This window comes from Ovis canadensis, chromosome 17 (genome assembly GCF_042477335.2).
Source record: "Ovis canadensis isolate MfBH-ARS-UI-01 breed Bighorn chromosome 17, ARS-UI_OviCan_v2, whole genome shotgun sequence".
NCBI classification, from domain to species: domain Eukaryota; kingdom Metazoa; phylum Chordata; class Mammalia; order Artiodactyla; family Bovidae; genus Ovis; species Ovis canadensis.
In genome coordinates, this window is record NC_091261.1 from 22,168,920 (window position 1) to 22,194,902 (window position 25,983).

Genomic DNA, 25,983 nt, shown 5'->3' on the forward strand with positions numbered 1-25,983 from the left:
CACTCCAGTGTTCTTGCCTGGAGGATCCCATGGACAGAGGAACCTGGAGGGCTACAGTCCATAGGGTCTCAAAGAGTCGGATACAACTGAAGCGATTTAGAATTCTTGCAAACAGAGCTTTAAATGTGAAGGTAAGTAAGTAAGCAAGTAAAGTCACTCCGTCGTGTCCGACTCTTTGTGGCCGCATGGACTGCAGCCCACCAGGCTCCCCAGTCCATGGGATTCTCCAGGCAAGAATACTGGAGTGGGTTGCCATTTCCTTCTCCATAAATTATTATTCCTATATTTAAGACATTTTACTATTTTCACATGTGTTTAGAAGAGGAAGCGTCTCAAAGATGTTTAAATTGTCTCTTAGTAGAAATATTTCGTGTGAAAATTCAAGTGGGAAGCTCTGTCTCTGTTTTGTTAGAAGTTTATATGTGTGTGTGTGTGTGATCAGTCTCTTTGCTGTGTCTGACTCTTTGCAACCCCACGGACTGCAGCCTGCCAAACGGTTCCTCTGTCCATGGAATTTTCCAGGCAAGAATATTGGAGCAGGTTGCCATTTCCTACTCCAGGGAGTCTTCCCCACCCAGGATCAAACCCACCTCTCTGGCATCTGCTGCATTGTCAGATGGACTCTATCACTGAAAAAGAACTGTGAATCTGACTTTATATCTTTGACTTTAAACAGAATTCTTTGACTTTATCTGTGCTAATGCAAAGGCATATTTAAGAGAATAAACTTTTCAAAATGAGTAAATAATACACCCTCTCTTAAAGTAAATAAAAACTCTGTTTTACCTGAGGTACTATTTGTGACTTGAAGTATTTAGACTCTTACCCATTTTGCTTGCAACCTAAAATTATTCCAGATAAATGTCTTTGTTTATTTGCAATTTAATTTCTCAGAATGGCCACTTTGATATTGACTGTCATGAGTTCTTTTTCTAATAACATGAAATACTGTTATTCTCAATGAAATGACTTTTGTCTTTTGGGTTAGATTCTCATTATTGGGGCTTCCCTGGTGGCTCAGATGGTAAAGAGTCTGCCAGCGATACAGGAGACCCGGGTTTATCCCTGGGTCGGGAAGATCACCTGGAGAAAGGAATGGCTACCGCTCCAACGTGCTTGCTTGGAGAATTCCATCGACAGAGGTCTCATTATCACATAAACATAATTTTTGACCAATGACATTTCAAAGGAAAGTCTTATACCATTCATTCACTGTTTTATTGAACATTGTATTGTGTCATCTTGAAGTCACATACAATATTCCAAAATGGCTGAATGTATAAAATTTTATATTCTTATTCTGTTTTCAAATTTCTTTAGTAACTTCCTTTTTTCTTATCACAAAAGCAACCTGTATTCCTAGTGGATAATCTAGAAAATATAGGTAAACAAAACAAGGAAATATCATAATCCCACTGGTTTGATAATCATAGGGAAATTTTATGTATATCTTCAGGCCTTTTTATCTGTATATATGTTTAATAAGAACTTCCCCTGTGGATCAATGGTAAAGAATCTGCCTGCAATCGGAGATGCAGGTTCAACCTCCGGGCCAGGAAGATCCCTTGGAGAAGAAAATGGCACCCACCCCAGTATTTTTGCCTGGGAAATCCCATGGACAGAGGAGCCTGGCAGGCTACAGTCCATGGGACTGCAGAAGAGTTGGACATGAATTCACGACTGAAAACAACAAGGTTTAATACAATAAGATCATATAATATACACTGTTTTGTAATCCTAATTGGTCCACTTAACAATACATTGTGAATGTGTCTCCATAGGGTTCTACCACAGTCTTTGTAAAGACAGCTGACCACTCTAATGTATGGATGTTGAGTGATTTGTTTCAGCCCTAGGTAACTTTTGCTATTAAAAGACAGGTTAAAATGAAGATCCTTTTAGTAACTTTTTCCTTGGATCTGTAGTATTTTCTTAGATCCATCTTTAAAAGTGGAATTCTCTGATTAAGGGGTATGTATGGATGTTTTTTAAAATTTTGCTACTTATTGCAACATTTCCAGCAAGGTTATACAGGATGCAAAGGCATCTTTTCCCTGACCTGTGATCAGTCTTCAGCGTTATTAGTTTTTTTGATTCATGGCTCACTTGATATTTTCTCCCCACCCAACTTTTGTTTACTCTTCTCAGTGCAAGTTGGTCCATGTTGTAAAGATGAGGAGTCCACGTAACATTTTATAGAACTGTGTATTTAATATTTTTATTTCATCCTCCCTAGACCCCTCCTAATTTCTACTGCTCATATTTTAGAGTAAAATCTCGAGGGCAACATTTGAAAAGTTGCCCTGTTTCTTTTATTTCAACCAAAAGAAAGACACAGTGTAGTTGTGGAATGTGTTGTTTAACTAGGTCTCTAAACGTATTATGAATGGTGTCTGTAGAAGGATCCGGGGACAAGACCTTTAAGTTTTTTTTTTTAATCACATCTTTAGATCTTGGAAAATCTGAACTTATATAAGAATGTCTGGGCTGCTGTTATTGCAGGGAATCCTTCTGAGAGTATCTTCTCAGGTAATTTTTTTAGAGACAGTCACTTACAGATATAAAACGTTTGACCAGAAGAAAGCCTCAGGTTGTCAGAGTTACTTACACACCATTGTTCAGCTGGGCGTCTTTGTTAAATCATCTCTTGGCAGTCCATTAGTTGTGGTGTTACAGCTGTTGCATGGCCCACTAAGCTAATATCCCTTCAATCACTACCAGAAGGATAACCTTAATAAAAATGTGAAGTCACTTAATGCTTCACTGCTTGCTGACTAGTGTTTTATGTTTTAGTGTGTCTACTTAATTTCCATTCTGTGTACTTTTGATATTCACATATATCTTATATACATAATATATTACAGTCTAATAAAGATTAATGGCCTAAATAAGGAAGAGCATTCGACAGCTCTTTTAATCCTGACTCGGCCACTGCCAGAAACTGCGTGATCTTGAACAAGTCACTTCCCACATTGTGCTTTTGTCCAAACATTATATGTAAAATTTAGGGAAACTGGGAAGATATCGGCTGATATTTCTTCCTGTAGTATTTTATTATTTGTAGAAAATTACATTCTGCTGAATGTAGCACATGGAAACCTTTTTCAACTTAGTAATACTTTTATAGGAAATAAAAAGAAATTGGTCTATTCAACCCCCCATAAAATTTGAATAATTAAAATTAAAAAAAGATCCACATTATTCAATGGTAAATGATACAGAAGAAAGCTCACTTAAAGTCAACCAACTTTAAAAAGAAATTAGCATTTAGTAATAATTACTGAAAAATATATTTAGTTTTTATTTTGAAAAAATGAAGCAGTAATGGAAATAAGCTTATGTTTTAAAATTTGTTGAACAGAGTTCAGGTTATAACTGCCTGCTAATTCTTAAGAGTCAAGGATTGTTTTGGAGGCCAGGGACCTATGTAATTTTCCCAGGGAAATTGTATGATGACATGATGTCACATCTTTTCCTCCTATTTATTTTTCAACACAATCATAAAGATACAAATTTGCAAAGAGAAATTGAAGCCTCATTAACTTTCACAGTTGATCTCACTAAAAAATTTTTGATTACTCTCTTTTTCAATACCTATTTTGTCATTTACTTTTGTCTTACTTGTCACTGACTTTCTTTTGACTATACTGACTAGTGAAATCTTGCATCTTCTATAAAAATTGCAGTTATATTTGACAACCTATTTGTTTTATTTATGTTATATTGTCAGGTGTTTAAAGTACTGCACAATTGATGAGAATAAATGAATCAAATTGGAGTACATAGATGGATATTACTGTGAAGTAGTTGAGTGTTAGTGTGGGAGAGGGAGATATTTTCTTGAGAATCATTTTAGAAATGGCCGTTTCATTGGTGAACCTTCCCTTGCTATGATGTCTTTCCGTGTACAGACATAAACCTTAATTCTTCGGGAACCTGGAGAATGAACACTTGTATGATGAAGGCTTCCTGGGTCTTACTATATATGAGACTTGATAAGGGAGTTTATATTTTTCATCTCATTTAATCCTCACAAAAATTTTATGAATTATTTCCACTCAATAAAGTGAAGAAACTGAGTTAGTTTTCATAGTCAAGTGCTCTGAACATTTAAGTACAAGTTTTTATACTTAATATATTAATATCTGTCTCTTTGATAAATAAATACCCAGTGGTAGGGTGGCTGGGCCATGTAGTTAGTATATGTGTAACTTTAAAAGAAACTGCTAAACTTATCTATATTAGCTCTATCATTTTGGATTCCAGTGATATATAAGAGTTCTACTTGGTCCCCATCGTGACCAGCCTTGAGCTATCAATTTTTAAGTTCTAGCCTTTTTGGTAGGTGTGTAGTGATATCTCATGATTTTACTTTACATACCTCCAGTGACTAATGATGTTGAGCATCTTTTCACGTGCTCATTTGTCATCCATATCTCTTCTTTAGTGAAGTTTCTGTTCAAATCATTAGCTTACTTCTGTTGGATTGTCATCTTATTATTTGTAAGAATTTTAAAAATATATTCTCCCTACAAGTCCATTATCAGATATGTGTTTTGTAAATACATTCTTCAATATGTAGCTTGCTTTTGCATTTTTATTAATAGTGTCTTTGAAGGAAAAATTATTTTAACCGTGATGAAGTCTAATTTATCATTTTTTAATTTTAAAGTTGAGTCTTGTGTCATATCTGAGAAGTGTTGTCCTCCCCCAAAGTCACAGAGATTTTTTTCTGTTACCTTCTAGAAGTTTTTTTGCATAGAGATGTCAGTTACCAGTCACTAAAAATTCTTTCCCCACTGAATTACTGTAGCACCTTTGTCAAAAAATAATTTACCGTATCAATATCGATCTATTTCTGGAATTTCTATTTCGTTCCATTGATCTACATCCTTGTCGTTAAGCCAGTACCACACTATCTTAATTACTACCACTTTATATTGTGTCGAAACCAACTAGTGTGAGCTTTTCAACTTTTTTTTTTTCAAGAAGATTTCCGAATAAATTTTAATCATCTTGTCATTTTCTTCTAAAAATCCTGCAAGGGTTTTGCTTGGAATTACATTAAATCTATAGATCAATCTGAAGAAAATTGACATCTTAATAACTGAGGGTTTAACACATACCTCTCTATTTAGGATTTTAAATATTTCTCAGATATTTCATGTTTTTGATGTGCTGTTAACAGTAAATGGTACTTTTTATGAATTTCATTTTTAAGTTAGTCCTTGCCAGTATATAGAAATTCATTGATTTTTATACCTTGTGTTCTTCAACATTGCTAAATTCACTTATTATTTCTTAGAGTTTTGGTGGATTTTTGATTGAGATTTTCTAGGATCATATAATCTGTGAATAAATGGGTTTATTTCTTCCTTTCCAACCTCTTCAGTTTTTATATCTTTTTCTGGCATTATTGCATGGTGAGGATTCTTTGGACCTGTGTTGGATAGAGGTGGTGGTAAAGAGCAGACATCCTTGCTGTGTTCCTGATTTTATGGGGAAAGCTTTCAGTCTTCTCTCATAAGTATGATGTTGTCTGTTTGGTTTTTCATAAAGATGCCCTTTATCAGTTGGAGGAAATGCTTATCAATTCTAATTTTCTCAGTTTTTATCATGAATGTATATGGACTTTCGTTAAGTACTTTTCCCCATCTGTTGATTTGATAATTTTTTTAAAAATTTGGTGATGAAGCGAATTGCCATGACTGATTTCAGATCTTAAGCTGACTTTGCATTCTTGGAATATTTCCCCTTGCTGTGATGTATTGTCCTTTTTGTATATTATTGGATCAGTTAGTTAAAATTTTGTAAGTTTTGTGTCTGTGTGCATGAAAATATTGTTCTGCAGTTCTTTTATGATTTTTTAAAAGTAAATTTATTTATTTTTAATTGAAGGATAATCAGCCTGATGGGCTATATAGTCTATGGGGTCACAAAGTCTGAGCAACTAACACTTTTACTTTTATGATGTTTTGATTTGGTTTCATTATCAGGCTAATGTTCATTTTGTAAAATCATTTTCCCTCCTCTTGTATCTTCCGAGTGAGTTTTTACAGAATTAATATTATTTCTTCTTTAAGTGTTTGGTATAATTCACCTGTGAAGCCAGTTGGTCTTGGAGATTTCTTTGTAGGAAAATTTTAAACCACAGATTCAATGTTTTTAATATATGATGGGTTATTTAGGTTATGTATTTCTTCTTTAGAGAGCTTTGGTAATTTGTATCTTTTAAGGAATTATCCATTTCATCTAGTTTTCAAATTTGGGGGCATAATGTTGTTCACAGTATTCTTATTCTTTAAATATCTGAAGGATTTCAAGATGTCACTTCTTTCATCCCTGTTATTGATCATTTCTATCTTCTCTTTTCCTCCTGGAGCAAAAATGGGCAATTATGACTTGCAGGCTAAATCAGGCTTGCAGCATGTTTTGTATAGTAAATGAGTTAATAATGGTTTGTACATTTTTCAATGGTTAGAAAAAAAAAAGAAAATAAAATTTCATGACACATGAAATTAAATGAGCGTCAGTCTTACTATGCATAGATGAAGTTTTATTTGAACGCAGCCACACTCATTATCCTCTACACTCTCTATAGCTGCTTTTGTGCTGTAATAACAGGGTTAAGAATTTGTGACCATTTCGAATGGATGGCCAATAGGGACCTACTGTATAGCACGTGGAACTCTGCTCAGTGTTATGTGGCAGGCTGGATGGGAGGGAAGTATGGGGAAGGATGTGCTTGTGTGCTAAGTTGCTTCCGTCATGTCCTATTCTGTATGACCCTATGGACTATAGTCAGCCAGGCTCCTCTGTCCATGGGATTCTCCAGGAAAGAATACTGGAGTGGGTTACCATGCCCTTCTCCAGGAGATCTTCCTGATCCAGGGATTGAACCCACATCTCTCATGTCTCCTGCATTGGCAGGCAGGTTCTTTACCAGTAGCACCACCTGGGAAGAATGGATACATATGTACATGGATGAGTCCCTTTGCTGTTCAACTGAAACTATCAGGACATTGTTTGTTAATTGACTATTGTTTAGTCATTAAGTCTTGTCAAACTGCAACCCCATGGACTGCAACATGTCAGGCTTCCAAAATAAAAAGTTAAAAGAAAAAAGAAAATTTGTGACCATATCAGCTACAAAGCCTAAAATACTTATTGTGTTGCTGTGGTATAATAAAAAATATGTCTAATCTCTGTCCCAGGTAATCAGTGCGCATGTGTGCTAAGTTGATTCAGTTGTGTCTGACTCTTCAGGCACATATACCAATTACCTGGGACAGAGATTGGATATATTTTTTATTATACCACAGCAACACAATAAATATCTTAGCTAATTTCTGTCCCAGGTAATTGGTACAGAGCTTCAAAAACACTTGGAATTTATTGAGTGATTAGAGTGTCTTTGTTATGCTAGTTAGGTCATTCTGATGGGCCTCTAGATAAATTCAGGATGGAGGCTGGTGAGGAGAAAGATCAAATACATGATTAGAGTGTTGAACTTTTAGCCACTTGACTTCCTAGAAAGGAGGAGAGGGGGCTGGAGATTGAGTTCAATCGTATGATCTGTGATTTAATCATTTATGCCTACATAAGTGAAGTTCACTCAATCGTGCCTAACTCTTTGCAACCATATGGACTGCAGCCCACCAGGCTCCTCTGTCCATGGGATTTTCCAGGCAAGAATACTGGAGTGGGTTGCCATTTCCTTCTCCAGAGGATCTTCCCAACCCAGGGATCTAACCCAGGTCTCCCACATTGTAGGCAGACGCTTTAGCATCTGAGCCACCAGGGAAGTCTACATAATGCCTGCACAATGAAACCCAAATTAAAAACTCTGGACACTGAAGCTTAGTGATGCTTCCTGGTTAGTGAAACATTGATGTATTGAGAGAGTGATGTGCTCTGACTCCATGGGGGCCCAGACTGGAAGCTCCCAGACCTCATTCCATATGTATCCTTAATATAAAACTATATTCATAAATATAGCACCTTTGTTGAGATCCATGAGTTATTCTGTTGAATTATTGAACCAGAGAGGGCCAGGGGAACTCCTGGCTTGGGGACTATGAAAGTTCAGCTGCCACCTTAAGTGAGGGCAGTCTTGTGGAAGACTGAGCCTTAAGCTTGTGGGGTCTGCAGCAACTTCACATGGTTATGTCAGAACTGTATTGCTGTATATTCAGCTGTGTTAGACCAGTTGGGACGAAACAGAAGAGTGACTCTTTACAGAAAAAGTATGGCAATCTTTCCATGTTCTAAAGTTTTTCTTGATTCCCCGCCTCCACCCCCTCCAGAAAACCAGCTTTTGATTTCATTGATTTCTGTAGTCTTTAGGGTTTTGATTTCATTTGTTTCTATTCACATCTCTATATCATTTTCTTCCTATGCTGATTTTGTGCAGCCAGGATTCAGCCATATATATATATGAACTTATTTTTATATATATATGAACTTATTTTATATATATATATATATAAAAGATTCTTTTCCATTATAGATTAGTACAAGATATTGAATTTAGTCGTCCTTGTTTTTCTATTTTGTATATAGTAGTGTGTATCTGTTAATTTCAAACTTCCAGTTTATCCCTTTCTCCCTTTCATCTTTGGTAACCAGAAATTTATTTTCTGTCTGTGAGTCTATTTCTGTTTTGTAAATAAGTTCATTTGTATCATTTTCTTAGATTCCACATATAAGTAATGTCTTGTTATGTTTGTCTTTCTCTGACTTGCTTCACTTAGTATGATAATCTCTAGGTCTATCCATGTTGCTCCAAATGGCATTATTTCATTCTTTTCTATGGCTGAGTAAATAATATACTCCATTGTGTGTGTATGTATGTGTGTGTATGTATGTATGTGTGTGTGTGTGTGTGTGTGTGTGTGTGTGTATATATATATATATATATATATATATATATATATATCAGCTCAGTCGGTAAAGAATCTGCCTGCAGTGCAGGAGACCCAGGTTCAATCCTTGGGTCAGGAAGATCCCCTGGAGAAGGGCATGGCAACCCACTCCAGTATTCTTGCCTCGAGAATCCCATGGACAGAGGAACCTTGCAGGCTACAGTCCATAGGGATTACAAAGAGTCAGGCACAACTGAACAACTAACACTAACACATCTTCTTTATCTATTGATTGTGTGTGTGTGTGTGTGTGTGTGTGTGTGTGTGTGTGTATCACATCTTCATTGGAAGGAGTGATGCTGAAGTTAAAACTCCAATACGTTGGCCTGATGCGAAGAGCTGACTCATTTGGAAAGAACCTGATGCTGAGAAAGATTGAAGGTGGGAGGAGAAGGGGATGACAGAGAATAAGAAGGTTGGATGGCACCACTGACTCAATGGACATGAGTTTGAGTAAACTCTGGGCATTGGTGGACAGGAAGGGCTGGCCTGCTGCAGTCCATGGGGTCGCAAAGAGTCGGACACGACTGAGCAACTGAACTGAATTGGACTGATCACATCTTCTTTATCTGCTCATTTGAGGATGGACACTTAGGTTGCTTCAGGTCTTGGCTGTCGTCAGCAGTGCTGCAGTGAACAGAAGTGTGCATGCATCTTTTTGAGTTATGGTTTACTCTGTATATATGCCCAGGAGTGGGATTACAGGATCATAGGGCAGATCTATTTTCAGTTTTTTAAGAAACCTCCATACTCTTTTTCATAGTGGCTGCACCAATTTACATTCCCACCAACAGTGTAGGGGCGTTGCTCTTTTTCCCCTCCATCGCCAGCATTTCTTATTTGTAGACTTTTTGATGATGTCCATTCTGACTGGTGTGAGGTGACATCTCATTGCAGCTGTGATTTGCATTTCTCCAAGTAAAAATGAAAGTGTTAGTCATTCAGTTGTGTCTGACTCTTTGAGACACCCTGAGCTGTAGTCCACCAGGCTCCTCAGTTCATGAAATTCTCCAGGCAAGAATACTGGAGTGGGTTGCCATTCCCTTCTCCAGGGGATCTTCCCAACCCAGGGATTGAACCTGGGTCTCCTTCATTGCAGGTGGATTCTTGACTGTCTGGGCCACCAGCAAAGCCATACTTCTTTAATAATTAGTGATGCTGAGCATCATTTCATGTGTCTGTTTACCATCAACACAGCAGTTTCTCAGTCCTCTCAGGGGACCTAACATAGAAAGATAATCTCAGAAGTTAATTCGGAAGAGGAAAAAACTTGTTAGTGAAAAAAATGTGGTTTAAAATACAGATTTTAAAGCTAAAATTCTAAGTGAGGTTATGAAATCTGATCCTGAAATCATGAAGAATAGGATAGTAGGTTCTATCTGTTAGTGATGCCAGTGTAGCCCTTTTTGAGAAAAAGTGCTGTGATTAGATGATCTGAAGAAGTCCATTGCAGTTCTGTAAAATCTAAGGTAAGTTATTTCCCTGAAGGTGATAGGAAAGCTATTTTATTGCTAATGAAAAGCTGATGAGAGAGTTATTACTGCAGGATTGATCCATTGCCCTTTTCAGAAGCTCTGAGATTCTCAGACCTAATGGATGGAAAAGAGCAGAAATAACAGTTAGGTAGCTAGAGTTTAAAATTTGAAAGGAACATTCGATGGCTTGACATAGGTTGTCACTTATGTTTTGTGGATGCCCTTCTAAGCAAAGCGTTAGGGGAATTCTTGGCCAATTTCTCTGTTGGTGTGCTGAGAGCTTAGTTCATGTGTTTGGCATTAAATAGAACTTCCATTAATTGATCAGAAAAGTGCTTGTATATCACTAGGAAGTATTGAAAAAGCCCACTTTAAAGGAAATTTTAGTAGTTAATTTCTCTGCTGCCATAACTTTGATCCCATTGATCTTCTCATAGCCTGTCTGTCTTCTAGCCTGAAACTCTGAGCAGATACTCTGTGGTATTTATTTTCGTATTCTCAGGGCTTAGCATGATACACTGCTTAATAAATTTGTGTTGAATGAATGAATAATTAAAGGAACCTTTATTCCTTTTTGGCAGGACATAGGGAACCCAAAAGATTAAGCTCAATTAAACTTCAGGAATACTGAGAAAATTCACATTTAAAAAAGATGTAATGTCAAATTGTGTGTTACATTTCAAGTATTTTTTTTCAGCTTCACCTTAGATATTTACAAGTGTTTAATAAGCTATGAATAAATAAGTAATGCATATTTTCAATTTAATAGTTGATATTCTGAATTACAATTGTTCCTCTGTGTATTCAGCATTAATATAACAAGTAAGACTATGTAGGTAGTTTCTTCTCAACATTATCCTCAATTTCATTCAATTTTTGGTCAGACATTCAATTTTTAGTCCCCAGCACAGCACTTTTCATGGTTTGCCTCAAGATTAAAGGAGAACCTCTAAAATGTTATGTACCCAACATATAACTTTTATTGTGTGCTTTTCTTCTAATAAATACATAATCAGGACAAAAACCTTGAAAATCTGGGAAAAGTGCAAATGAAAAAATATCCATAATCCTATTACCCCAGCATGACCACTATGAGTATTTTGGTGTGTGCCCTTTTTATACTATAAAGCTACAAATAGCTGTTTAAAATAATAGGTAAGAGGGGCAGTGTGGGTGCTGTAGAAGGGGTACAGTGAACAGCTGGCGATGAGTTCTCTTCTGGCTTTGCCATTAGCCAGTACGACCTTGGGAAAGATCTTTTATCTCTCTGGAGTTCTGTTCCTTCATTTATAAAGGGATTGTCATAGTATCTAAGGGCCTTTTCTCACTTAAAAATTCTGATTTCATTGAAATTGAACACCTTTGAAGACTGAGATTTCAGAAGAATGAAACTGAAAATGTGTAAGTCTGTTCATCTTAATTATATGGCAGATTTAAAAATCTTGAACTGGTATAAATATTTTTTGCTAATGCCATTAGGTTCTATTATTATGAAGCAGTTATACTTAAAGTAGCAAATTTCTCTTGAAGCAGGAACCACAGTCTGGATTCCAGATGAAGGCATTTGAGCTGATAGATATGTTTTTAGGAAAATGTTATATAACAATTCCCATAAGCTTTTGTTGTTTTTGTTCAGTCTGTAAGGCATGTCCAACTCTTTGTGACCCCATGGACTGTAGCACACCAGGCTCCTCTGTCCTGCACCATCTCCTGGAGTTTGCTCAAATTCACATGCATAAGCCTTTAGGTGATCAGAAATAAACACGGTACTGCCACTATTTTAGGTACATGGTATTTTATCAAAACAGCCTACCAAGGCAAAATATCAAAGCAGCTATTTTACTTGATTCTTTTTGCACCTCCAGAAAACTGGTTTTGTCTTCTCTCCCTCTCTTCCATGCATACTGTTTGTGCAAGAACTATTTTGTATGATGCACCAAAGCTCTAAAAGTGTTCAAAGGTGTGTCTGGTTTATCTTAGAAGGATGCGGGTTCACATTGAACAATTTCTGTGGAACAGTTAAGATGTCCTTACTTTTACCATTCCTTAGTTTGGTATGCATTTTAACAGTTATTTAAGAGTCCCCATATGCTTAGCAAGGAATCTGAATATATGTGCCTTTTTCTCTCTTTAAAGCCTCGGCACAATGCTGGTTATTCTATCAATACCATCAAATGACTGGGAGCTGGAGTTGGAACAATATGTAAAAATACAGCTCATGAAAGATTTCCTTTATTAACTGTCATCATCCGCAGAATATATGTTCAAATAAACGCTGTGTAATAACTAAATTTGAGATTAATAGGCCCCTTAAGAAACAGTGAAGTCATTCAGAATAGTCAGTGAAAAATAGGCTGTAAGACTGTAAGGTGCTCATATTGTCCTGCTTACATGCTCTCTCTGGTGTCATTGCCATTTATCACTGTCGGCGGGCTCGGTTCTCATTAAAACACTCTTGCACAAAAGCAACTTAATTTTCTTAAGAGGAGAGGACACCTGATTCAATTTAGCACCCAGAAACAGTAACTTGAATATATTTTTTCCTTGCTTGAATTGAGATGAATAGTTACAAATAAGAATAGCAACTCCCCCCATTCACCTCAAGATTAAGGATGCTAAATAATTTGTTTCCAGATACCAAGAAATTGACCCGTAGAAATAGGCAAGAAATGTTGTTTAGTCTCAGAATAGCAGTTAGATGGCATTTTTTTCGAAACTTGCATATAGATGGACTTCTCTTCACTCCTGTAATGTTTTTAAAACATAGAATGAAAGTGGTCCTTAAGCTAGTGAATTTTAATGGTATATTAAATAATCTTTTGTTTAATTGGCAAATGCCTTGTAGCAATTCTTTAGTCTTTATTTAGATATATTTGTTGGGAAGAAATATTCAGCAATGATTTTAAAGCAATATTCTACTTTTTAGTCATTGCTGTTTAAAAAATCCAATGTAAATAGTGGAATCAAATGAAGAATGCCTCTTTCATGTTGAACATGGTATATCAACTTGCATTTTAATTGCTGTGCTGTATATTTACGTTTGTGTGGTATGGTTCAATAATACTTAACTGTAAAGGTGGAAATGTATAACTCAAATTTTACTTGTTACAAAATTTATACAGGGAAAATAGTGGTAACAAAGTAGTCAGTACTAAAATGTCCAATTAACATGCTTATTAGCCAATTATAAATTTTAAAACAGACACTAGAAGCTTATTTTTTTTGGCCTTTCTATAGCATTTTGCAAAATACCTTTCAAATAAAAAGAAAATATTTTGTATTTCCTTGTTTAATTGGAGAGCAAGGAGAAGGAATTCAATCTTTCATGTCTTTGTACTTTTTCCAACTGAACCTATGCTTAGAAAGGAAAGAAATCCTAAGGCTGGTTCTCTTTCTAGTGAGTCAGAGGCAGGAGTGATACAAATTCACATAGTTAAGAAACTTTTCCAGTGTAGGATAATGCAATTTTGATCTCCAACAACTGTCACCAGTATTCTTTTTTTTTTTCCTCTTGACTTTTCATGATGTGGTATGACATATGCAATAGTAACAAGAAATTATGCTAAATAAAACTTAATAGTCTCCTCAAGTTTATGTCTTAATTTATCTAATCTGCCTGATTAGTCTTTTATTAGTTACTCCTTTGTTTATGAACGTGGTTGCTATCATTGAGGCTTCAAGTAATGGAAAATCTGGCTCAAAGTAGCTTGAACAAGCAGAGACTTATTTTTCTCATATCCCAAGATGCCTTGCAGTGGGAGTGGCTGGCATTGTTCTGTGGCTCAGTGACATTAGAGTGGTTATCTCTGCATTGCTCTTCCCTTTCTCTTCTGGATGCGAGGCAGCTTTCACCGCTCTAGGCAGGAAGAACAGAAGAAGGGCAGTGCCAGAAACTGTCCTCCCTAACCCCTCACCATCAAGCGGAAACCAGTTTTTATCTCATTGGCCAGAACTTTGTTGCATGGCAACCCTTAGCTTTTCCTTTTTCATGTGTACTTTTTGTGTCTTATTTTTAAAAATTGCTTCCTGTTCTGAAGATGTAGAGTTAGTCTCATATTCTCTTCTGTTTTGTTGTGCCTTCCAATTCCAGGTCTCTAATTTATGTAATATTTTCTTTCTTTCACATATCGTGAAAAACTCAATTCCCCTCCTTTTCCTAAGTGTGTTAGGATGGAGCTGCTGTCACGCGTGGTTTTCTCACATTGTCTGTATTTTTTTCCTGTAAACTCCTGTTCTGTGGGGGCTGTTTAATTGGAATCTATTTTGTTCTGGATTGTGGAAGTAACTCCAGAGAAAAGTTTTGCATCTGCTTACTTCTGGGCCTCAAGAGTTCCACTGGTCTTTGGTCCGCCTTTTCTTTGAATGAAGATGCTTCATCTCTTTGTGATGTTTGAATCAATGGTAAATCAAGTAAATTTCACTCTGTGCCGCGCCCTCCCCGCCCCCCTGCCCCCCCATGCAGGCTCTATGTTACCTTCTTGACTGTTGGAGAAGAGCTTTGTACTTGCTCCAGCCTGGGAGCGGCCCCTCCAGCCTCCTGTTCTGCTGGCCACAGGTGCCTCAGCTTTCTGCTCCTCACCGTTTGCAACCAAAGCCAGTGCCTCCCAGTGCTTCGTGCGTGTACATCAGTATCACCCGGGTGAGCTCAGCCTCAAAGCCTGTGCTTGACCCCTCTGGTCTTGACTAACTTCTTGTTTTGTTTTGGCGCAACTGCACGTTTAAAATGTGGTGTTGTTGTTATCATCTAGTGAGTGGTGTGAGTCCGAAGATTACATACATGAAGCGCTTTCTCACATACACCTTTCCCCCACCCCTACTCTCTCCCTTGACAGCATCTCTGGCAGATCTCAAGGTTTCTTCGATCACTTTTTGTTACAAAAGCAATCATGTATTTAGTAGTTAAGTTCAACTTTCTAGTATTAAATGATTCAAGGCAGTCTAGCTTAACCAAGTTCCCTTCTTTGCCACTCTAGGCCTAATCTTTGGTTATGTCTGTTTGTTTTTCTGGGGGTGTTGGGGAGAAAGAAGGATTTATTACTTGCAGCAAGTAAGGAGAACATCAGAGACCTTTTCCCAAAGCAGTGTCTCCCCGAATTGCAAAATTGGGAAATTTTACGCTAGGGGTACATGCATGCTCATGAAAAGGCTTGAGCAGAAGAGAATTCAGCAGAAAACCGGGGTTGACAGAATTCGAGCTTTTGTTGATTGAAGTCAGAAGGATTAACATCATCATTCCATCTTCCACCTGGTGTGTGTGTGTGTGTATGTGTGTCTCTCAGTTGTGTCTGACTCTGACCAAATGGAATGTAGCCCACCAGGCTCTTCTGTCCATGGGATTTTCCAGGCAAGAATACTGAAAGTGGGTTGCTATTTCCTTCTTCAGGGGATCTCCCTGATTCAGGGATCAAATCAGGTCTCCAGCATTGCAGGCAGATTCTTTACCATTTGAGCCACCTGGGAAGCCTCCACCTTCCACCTGGATGGGGGTCTTTGTTCCTAGTGATAGGGCTTTACTCAAGCTTAGGTTCTTAATGTCTCACTGCAGAAGGAATTCAGGAAGAGACAAAGTGATAGGAAAGAAGTGGATTTATGTAGAGAGAGATACATATATCGTGAGCTTCCCTGGTGGCTCAGTGCAGGAGATGCAGGAGACGCGGGTTTGATATCTGGGTCGGGAAGATCCCTTGGATCTTCCAACCCACTCCAGTATCCTTGCCTGGAAAATCCCATGGACAGTGGAGCCTGGTGGGCTACAGTCCCTGGGGTCTGAGTCGGACATGACTTAGGTACTAAGCAACAGCACTGCCAACAGATACCACACACAGAATGCAGTCCATGTCAGAAGGCAAGAGCAGCGCTGGGACAAACAAAGTCCGCAGGCTGTGGGCCATCTCAGAAGGCGAGAGGCCCTAATCTGTGTTTTCAAAGTACAGAAAATTGTACTTGTTTCTATAAACTTTTTTTGCTAATAAACAGATGGGGAGGAGGGTGTGGTCTGTTTCACTCTTTTTTTTACTTTCTCACCCTCCTTACTCTTCAGAGTCCAGGGTAAAAGTAGGACTTTTTCATGAAACGGAGATCAGAGTCTGATGGTATTGGCGCTGTTCTAATCTGGCCCTCAGGGCCTGTGTCTTAGAGGCATCCACCTTCTATTTCTTTTTCCAGGACAGGTTAGGGGAAGGAGTTCTTCAGAGCATACCCTCAGCCCTCACCCCTCCACACAGCCCTTCATCTCTCATTGCTGGAGTCTCTTTGGCTTGGAAGACGGTTCTTTAGGGTCTCTCACAATGAATCGAGTTTGATGGCAGTCCTCTGAGGCACCTGTTTGGCCCTTGCAGTTGAATCTTGCCACATCGCTGAGTTGAAGTATGCTCTGCCCAGTTGCCTACTTTCGTCCTTGCCCTCCCCTTGTGCTCTGTCCCTGGTAGCCTCCCCACCTTTGCTGTTTCTGGTTGGGAAACAAGCACCTGTCTCTGGTTTGTTATACATCTTCCCTGTGGCCCCACTGCAGTTCTAGGGAATAGACCGTGATGACTCTGCAAGCTTGCAAAGTGCACTCTGCTCATATGGCATCCTAGCAAGTGCTTTGTCCCTCAGTAAATATCCATCTCCAGCCTGGGCGGTATGATGGGCGTGTCAGCTTTCTACCCTAGAGAAAGAGGAAAAAGTTATAAGACCCACTACTTCTAGCAATTTCTTTTTTATCTTCTCCAGAACTTCTAGCCTTTTCTTATATAGCCTGCCTATGAAATGGTCCTTAACCCCAACTTAGTTTTCATGTCTTTCTATAAGCTCTGCATGTGTGTGTCTGGAATATTACTTTGTACTAGTGGGTACTTACCACAGCATGCTCTTTAACTTAGAATATTATTAGAAATTCAGAGACAATCATAAATGTCCCATTTTAGCATTTCGATAAGCATTGCTGTGTATGTTGAATGAGGAGGCAGGTTATGCAACAGCAAACACCAGAAGTTTCATAAATTAATTTGCAACAGATCATTCATACTCACTGTAAATGCTGGATCTTGTTTTTTTCTAATTTAGTAGACTGATGAGGGAAAGAACAAGAGAGATATTGTTCCAGAATTATGAAAATTGTAGATACAGTTTTATGAGGAGAACAGTTGAGTAGGACTCAACAGTGTCATGCATTTGGAATGCAGTCATTTTATAAAGGGACTGCATGCTTATGTAACTCCAGAGCATGGAACACGGTCAGTGCACAGCAATTTCAGAAGGTGAAGTTTTGGGCTTACTGTCAGGTAGGACTTCATAATATTTAAAGGCATTCAGCAATGGAAGTGCTTGTTTTCCTGAATTAGAAAACTCTCTGTTCCCACGCTGTTCATTTTCTTTTTCCTGTTGTTATTTTTTTTAAAGCTACTATTTTCTTTCCTTTTGTATTTTTGGCCATGCCGTGTGACATGCAGGATCTTAGCGCCCTGACTAGGGATTGAACCCGCACCCCCAGCATTGGAAGCACAGAGTCTTAACCACTGGGCCACTAGGAAAGTCCTTGTTTCCTTCTCTTCTAAGGAATTTCTACTTACTTTTGCTTACACTGGGTCTTAGTTTCGGCACCCGGGCTTTCCCAGCTGCAGCGAGCGGAGGCTTCTCTTCATTGCAGTGTGACCTTCTCATTGCTTTGGCTTTTCTTGTTGTAAAGCACAGGCTCTGGATGCATGGGCTTCAGTAGCTGCCGCACTCAGATGTAGCATTTTCCGTGTGCGGCTCTGGGGTGTGTGGGCTTTGATAGTTGCAGCTTCTGGGCCCTAGAGCCCTTGGGCTTCAGTAATTGTGGAACATGGGCTTAGTTGCGCTAAAGCATGTGGAATCTTCCTGGGCCAGGAATCAAACCCATGTCCCCTGCACTGGCAGGCACAATCCTATCCACTGAGCCACCAGAGAAGTTCCCTCCCTTTTTAAATTTACCTCTTTATTTTAAATAATTCCAAGTCCATTATGAAGAAATTAATTTATTGAACTTGCTCAATTTTCCAAAATAATTTAATAAAGACATGCAGTAATATATATTAAACATTAGTAAAATACCATATAGCAAGTAAATATGATACTAAAAGCAATATATTATCTAAAAATGTGTAATATAAAGGAAGTCAATCTACTCAGTATTAAAGAAAAACACCTAAAAAAAACCCACCTCAATTCGAGCTTTTTTATTTAGCATTGGTCAAATTATCCATCAAACATGATTACATTAAGGTATATACTTGGCACATGGGGTTGCTGAGTTAATATTGAAAATGTTACTGTTCAGGGCATTTAGTTGACATAAAAATTATTCATTCATTCTTTGATTCAGTAATATTTATTGGATTTACTACAAGTCAGATGCTGTTCTAGGCAGTGATGAGACAAGCTTGTACACATTAGGCAAGCTTGTACATATTGTGATGAAACATTCTAGAGGGGGAATGAGTAATTAAGTTGATTCTAGCAAATGAGATAATAAATGAAATCCTCTGTTTAAAAATAAGTGGACCGTCTCCAGTATGGCTTCCAGAAAACTCATATCCTAAGAGAGTCTGGTCATATATCCTGAAGGGTCCTCCTTTCAGAACAAATTGTCATTGGTGGTTCATGTTTGATCTTCGGACATGAAATTTATATGTAGCCATGTTTGTTTTAATCAAAAAGTAAAAGCGCATTTTTGGTTTATTTTCAAAACCAAGTATTTACATGCTGCAGATACCCATGGAAGATGCCCTCTGTTCATCCTGTGGCTTCTCATACACCCAGCACAGACGTGCCTTCTAGAGAGTTCTCAGCCTCCAGCTTGTCAGGCAGCAGAGTTATCACTACTGTGCAAACTAGAGATCAAAATCTTATTTAAAAATAAAACATGTATCACATTTTTTTAACACAAAGAGATTTAAAATGCAAGCAATAAATGGCTCAGCATCTTCTTGCTCAGAAATAGAAATTTTAATATTAAAAAGAAAAAAAAGGGGAGGGAGACAGAACAAAATGAAAGAAATGACCCCCACCCAATTCCCCTCCAATTTAACCATAGTTAAGAAGGGGGTTTTTTGTGATCCCTTTAGAAAAAAGTGTTTTTCATTCTTATCTGTGTATATGTGTGTGTGTGTGTGTACCTATACATTTACACAGTAGGAATGTGGTATGATTACAATCAGGGATTCCCTCGTGGCTCAGATGGTAAAGAGTCTGCCTGCAATGGGGGAGACCAGAATTCGATCCCTGGGTTGGGAAGATTCCCTGGAGAAGGAAATGGCAATCCACTCCAGTGTTCTTGCCCAGAAAATTCCATGGACGGAGGAGCCTGGTGGGTCGCAAAGAGCCTGGACACGACTGAGCGACTTTACCTCATGATTACAATAAGAAATACGTAATACATATTCCTGGCACAGAGCTCCTAAAATGCTTGGATTTCTGAAGTGAAGAGAGTTGGAAAGGTGTCTTTTGTTATGCTAATCAGGAGACTTCTGGAAAGGCCCTAGCTAACCTCAGACTGGGGCTCCTTGCCAGAGGATCAGAGATTAGATGGTTGGATCTCTTGGGGTGGGGAGTGGGGCTGGAGTTGAGTCATTAAACTCGCCAGTCGATTCAGCCACCAATGAATTGGTTCATTGAACTACTTGGTTCAGTCACCAAGGCCAGTGTTTAAATCAATCATGCTTTGTAATGGAGCCGCCATAGAAAACTAAAGGAGGGGTTCTGAGAGCTCCTGAGTTGGTGAGCACTGGACGCGATGAGAGAGGAGTGTGGTTTACGGCCATACCACCCTGAACACGCCCGATCTCGTCTGATCTCGGAAGCTAAGCAGGGTCGGGCCTGGTTAGTACTTGGATGGGAGAGAGGAGTGTGGTCAGAAGGCATGGCAGCTCCACTCCCCTTCCCCACACCTTGCCCTCTGGCGGTTCCTGAGTCATGGGCTTCCATAACATAAAATAATTATATAATATAATATAATATAATATAAAGCAATACTGTAGTGAGTAGGTTGGTTTCCTGAGTTCTGTGAGCTGTTCTAGCAAATTAATTAAGCTAGATTGGACTGGTCATGGGAAGCTCTGATTTAAAACCAGTTGGTCAGAAGCACAGGCGACAACCTAGACTTTGGATTAACATCGGAAATGGGGACCATCTTATGGTCCTGAATCCTTAACCTGGGGAATCTGATGCTATTTCCGGGTAGATTGTGTCAGAACTGAGTTGAATTGTAGGATGCTGTGGCAGCAAGCATGGGGACACTCAGGCCACCTAGAAGTGTGGATGTATGTGTGTTGGAGGAGGTGACTGGAAGCTTCTTGGAATGACACTGCCTAAGCTGAGTCGCTAAAATAAATGGGAGTTCCTGGGTCGAGGAAGGCAGAAAGGCATTCCAGGCCAAAGAGCAAAGAGGTCAGAAAGAGCATGAGTGCAGGGATTCACAAGTGATTTGCTGCTGTCAGAGGATCAATTCTGAAGCATAAATGAGATGGACGGAGACATGTTCATGGAGGGCTTTGCACTTCATGCTGAGGAACTGGAAATTCCCCTTTAAGTCAAGGGATAGGCATGTCTTTATATATCAATTAAAAACTCTCTATTTGCCTGGAACCGTAGTCAGCTGTATCACCAATGGTTATCGGAGCCCACTGCATGGTGAATGATTTCAAATCCATCATCACTGTCAGAAAAACAGCTAAGAAGATGGCCTGCAGCATCTTTGGATACCTAAGATATCTCATCACTGTCATCACCATCATTTTATAAAATGTGGGAGTATAGTCAATCCACAGAAAATATATTGCTTGGGTTTGGGTTAAAAGAACAGGATGGAGTGGTAGTATGGCAGTTTGATCTGATGAGTCATAGTTGATACTTATTTTACTTTGACTTCCGAGTCTTCTTCCTTCTGATGTTCCACGTGTTTTTTGTAATGCTGGAGAAAAACCATTAGTGATCCTAGTGTAAGACTGGCAAAAGGCCCTGAAAAGAAAAAAAAGAAGAGGAATCCGAACGGGAATACCTCATTCATTTACTAAAAATAGAAACTGGTTCTAAGCATAAGAGAGAGTCCAGAAATAAACATTGTGGGAAAGGTGCATTTTTATAGAAAGGAAGGCAGAGTTCCCTATTGATCTCCCCACAACTCATTTGTTTATTCACTTTTACTTATTTTTCTCCACACATAAAACTTTTCCTGAATCATCCATAGTGGGATTCCAGGAAGCTACGTTAAATATGTTACTATAGTTTCCCTTTGTCGTCTGTGATGTTTTATTTAGCAAAATCTTTACTTTTTTTCCTCTGCTCCCTGTACAACACAGAAGACCATATGCCATTGTCCCTGCCAGGGAGCAGAGGTTCCCCTGGTCTGTAGCTGTGTCTGTGTTGATGCCACAGAGGAGCAGTGGTCCAGTGCCATCTTTTATTGATAAGGCCAGCAAAGGAGAAATCTAATGAAATTATCAAAGCTTTGAATTAATTATGAACTTGAATAGGAGAGCTAAGCTCTCTGGAGCCAAGGATCTCATTACCCATGCACTCTCATTGCATTCTCTTCTGGAGCAGAAGGCATTTTCAGCTACATCTCTTAGCTTGGCTTTGGACCTTATTCAAACTTGGCTAAACTGACATCCTCTCCTTACTACAATGTGGCTGCTGATGTCCGTGATGATTAATTTAATTTAATTCTGCTCTGGATATACAGGAAATGTCAATGGGTTTTCTCTACCCCTCCTTCTGCCTTTTATTATTTTTTCTTTCTCTCCTTTTCTCCCCCATCATATTGGATATCATATGAGTTTTTATCTTTTTGGAGTCACATGAGAAGCTCTCAGAAATTCAGGTATAGCTTCATGGAATATAGTGATTGATTTAAAGCTAAGAACTTTAGTGTATCTGCTATGTATTCCTGGGATATTTAGGTAAGCACAAAGTCAAATATTTCTTCTTCAAATTTTGAACACCAAATAGAAGTTTTTCTTGCCTGTTTCTACTTTAGAATTAATGGTGTAGCAGTAACTTCCATGAGCTTAACAACTGTTCACATTTCTGATGTGTGTTGTATGGGAACTACAGATCTCACTTTATGAGCGTGGCTTATAGGACTTTCGCTTTCTGATGAGTAGTTCATGTCTGTTTGCTGTACAATTCTGGTATTCCTTTTCTAATAATTTGAATTTTCTTTCTTTCTTTTCTTTCTTCCTTCCTTTCTTTCCTTTTGCTTTTTTTTTTTCTTTCTTTTTTTTTGGGTGAATAAATCAACCCGTGATTGTTTTAAGTCTCAAGTAGCAAAAATCAATAACAACAAGGCTTTGATTTGCTATTGGTGATGATTCTTTAGTACTGTCATATAGGTTCAAAGCATCTCATGGCAAGCCTTTTTTGCTTGCTTTTGAGACCCATTATTTATGAATTCCTAAGCTGAAGTTCATCTATCTTAGTAAACGACAGGCCATTGGCAATTATTGTAAACAGTGACTAACTTTGCTTTACAGAGTTGGTGTTTTAAGGTTTTGAATATTGAGGGGATGGGAGAATGATAGTTTTTGCTTTTCCTTTTCCTATTTGCTTTCAGTGAGTTTTTTCCCCCCATTTATTTTCTCTATAGGCAGCTGCAATATTTAACTCAGCCTTTGGAAGTTTTTTGGTAAGTAAACATGATTTAATTTGTCTTTTATAACTTTTGTTGTGATGTTTATATGAAAGATTTAGTGAAAATCAGATATTATTTTTTTTAATTTGGTTAAATATAAAATATTGAATCCTGTCATGTATCATTCTCCACACTGTAAAAAAAAATTAGTTAATAAATAAAAGAAATGTTCTCTGACAGTATAATTTGGAGGCTTGGGTTTAATATTCTCTTTAATGGATTCAAGGAATCAATTAAAATACTATGTGTCTCCTTATAGAGGTTATGTCAATATATTGATCATTTAATGAGGTCTTTTAGATTATTATTATTTTGTATCAGTGGGACTGAGGATTTTGAAAAGGAAACATGACCCAGCTGGTCAGAAAGGGATGCTACTTCACTTGTGGCCATGTCATTTATTTTGTGCATTTCACTGTCAAAGAAGCTACTGTCTTAGATATTTCTGAGAAATCTATGTGAAAATTTGAAATGAGGAAATAACTAATGAGTAATTTGCAAGAAAATACAGTATTTTTGACATGTGAACTATAAATTGTATATAAAAAGATTAAAATAGTTCATTTTTCATAAGTAGAACTATTGTAACTATAAGGACAGTCCTATTTTAGCATTTTTAAATCATTATCTCTGAAACAGATGATATAACAAAGACTTGGTTTGTGTTATGGAAGACTGAGAAAGAAGCTGAGTTTTCTGTCAGTTGAGGGTTTTATTTATACCCTCCCTAAAACTTTGCTCAAAATTCATGAAAACAAATTAGAATGTTGTATTTTTAGATATATAGCTCACTAGTAGGTATGTGGTGCAGTGATTTACAAAAAATTGAGAATGGAATCAGTGAGGTAGATAAACTGGCTCATGAGTCTAGGCAAAATATCAATTACCTCTGTTTAAAATGTTCTTTATGTCACTTGTTATTTTATGTTTTTGAATGTAGTTGAAGCTTTAAAACTTGTTGTTCCATGGTGTTAATTCTGCATGGTGCTGTATAACTTGTAATGTCCCAGTGTTACAGAGTTTCTAGTGATGGACCTTCTGGGAAATACATGCTTAGATTCTACCTTATTTTTAAAGAAGTGGTAATGTTATTCTCCATGGTGTATTCTTATTGTTGGGTTTTAGAAGAGAGATAATAGAGTCTGCTTAATGAAAATGATCTCTGGAGCCACTTATTTTAGACTCAGTAATGTTTTGTGGTCATTATTTCACATATCCAAGTATTATTTTCTGAATGTTGTCACAATTGATAACATACTGTCTGTAAGATATGTCCTTGTTGGAAGCCAGTTTTTTTTAATATGGTTGGGTTCATATATATCCACTATTAAAACATGGTTTCTTAAGCTGGATCCCTTACTCTTTAAAATGCCTAGTGTAAGTGAGAAAATAACTTTGAGGCAATTGTCTGAGTGACTAAAGCAAAATACAGTCCCTCAGTTGGAGGACAAGCTCACTGAGTACAGTTTGAGCTGTGCATTGACTGGATGAACAATAAATATATCATGATATTTGTTCTACCAGGCCGAATGCTTTCATAAAATCCACTGAAGTCAAACTTGTTCTAGGGATTCTTTTGGATTTCTGTTATGCTCTTTCATTTTTAAAAAGTCATGCATTCTCACTCCTTAGTCTTTTTGCTCTTTTTCATCTCTTCACCTTTTTACTGATGAGTCAATCAGAAGTATTTATTGATCTCTTACACACAGAGGTAGCTTTCTGAAGCTGTAGAGTTGCAAAAACATATGACATCATCCCACTCTTCTATGAAGGTAACACAGAAAAAGAAATACAAAAAGCTAAGAAATCAAACAAAAGATACTAGATGATATATGATTGCCAGATATGAACTCTGGGTTGAAAGGTTGGACAGAAACAATTTTGCTGTTGGACCTTGAAATGTGATAAGACTTAGCTAGTAAAGAAGAAAGGAGAGGAAAAGGTGTGAGCAGTGGCAGAGAGGCAGAATTGATTCCGTTTTTTTCCTTTCCTTCCTTTTTCTTTCCCAAAGCTGAAAATTACTGGAAGGGTTGAGAATAAAAGTTAGGATTGTTTGAGATGTTTTGTTCCACTGTTATAAGAGAAATAATTCTATTTTCACTTTTTTGTTCTCCTCTAAAGCTATGAACAAACCTTATGAACTGTATGCAAGTCTGAACTAATCAGTTAGAACTTAAATCAGTTAGTTAGATTCAGCTTATTTACCTGAAAAAAAGATAATAATGACTTGGACAAGATAAAAGTTTGTTTCTCTATTATGTAAAATTTGGAAGGAGGCTGGCCAAGTGTGGTATGGGAGCTTCATGGTCAGAAAGAGCTTTCTCCTCCAGGACCCATAGCCTCATGGTCCAAGATAGCTGCTGGAGCTCCAGCCTGAATAGCAAGGGCTTTACCTTGGGAAAGTGCGAAAGAGCTCTCCTGAAACCTAACTCTGCTTTCTTTAAACAGCATTCCCAGAATTCCAACACCATACTTGTAGTAATATCTTATTGTAGAACTTAGCCTTATGGTCCTACCTAGCCACTGGAGAGGCTGGGACATTGTGGCAATTTGCTAAGGGCTATAAATTGGATTTCTTTAACTAAGAAAAAAGAATGTACAAGAGACAGCTTGTCCTTTCTGCAAAAGAGCAGTGTACACAATTGTCAAGTGTTTCAATTAAGAGATTAAGCTCCGTTGAATAATATGAGATGGCTTCAGGGAGAAGTTGGTGCTTGAGTTGGGCTTGGGAAAAGGACTTATTTCAGAGGCAGAAAATTTCAGACTATAACCTTCATGTTTTATTTTGTTACTCCTAAAGGGTGGTATTTGTTAGAATGGTTTTTAGAATATTTTCTTACATATGAAAACCATCCATCTATCCTTAAAATTTAAGATTATGGATAGTAGCATGGATTCTTGAGTTAGATGGTCTGGATTTTCAATCCTTACTTGACTGAATGCTATTCTAACC

General features: G+C 37.8%; 1 protein-coding gene across 7 annotated transcripts in view; it reads left to right on the forward strand.

Moving 5' to 3' along the window:
• Nucleotides 1–25,983, forward strand: part of SLC10A7 (solute carrier family 10 member 7) — a 311,030-nt gene that overhangs the window by 75,381 nt on the left and 209,666 nt on the right. For all 7 annotated transcript variants that reach the window (XM_069556753.1, XM_069556752.1, XM_069556755.1 and 4 more), the window contains one exon: nucleotides 22,986–23,024. In XM_069556753.1, coding sequence (XP_069412854.1) covers nucleotides 22,986–23,024 — 39 coding nt within the window. The remainder of the gene's footprint in view (nucleotides 1–22,985; nucleotides 23,025–25,983) is intronic.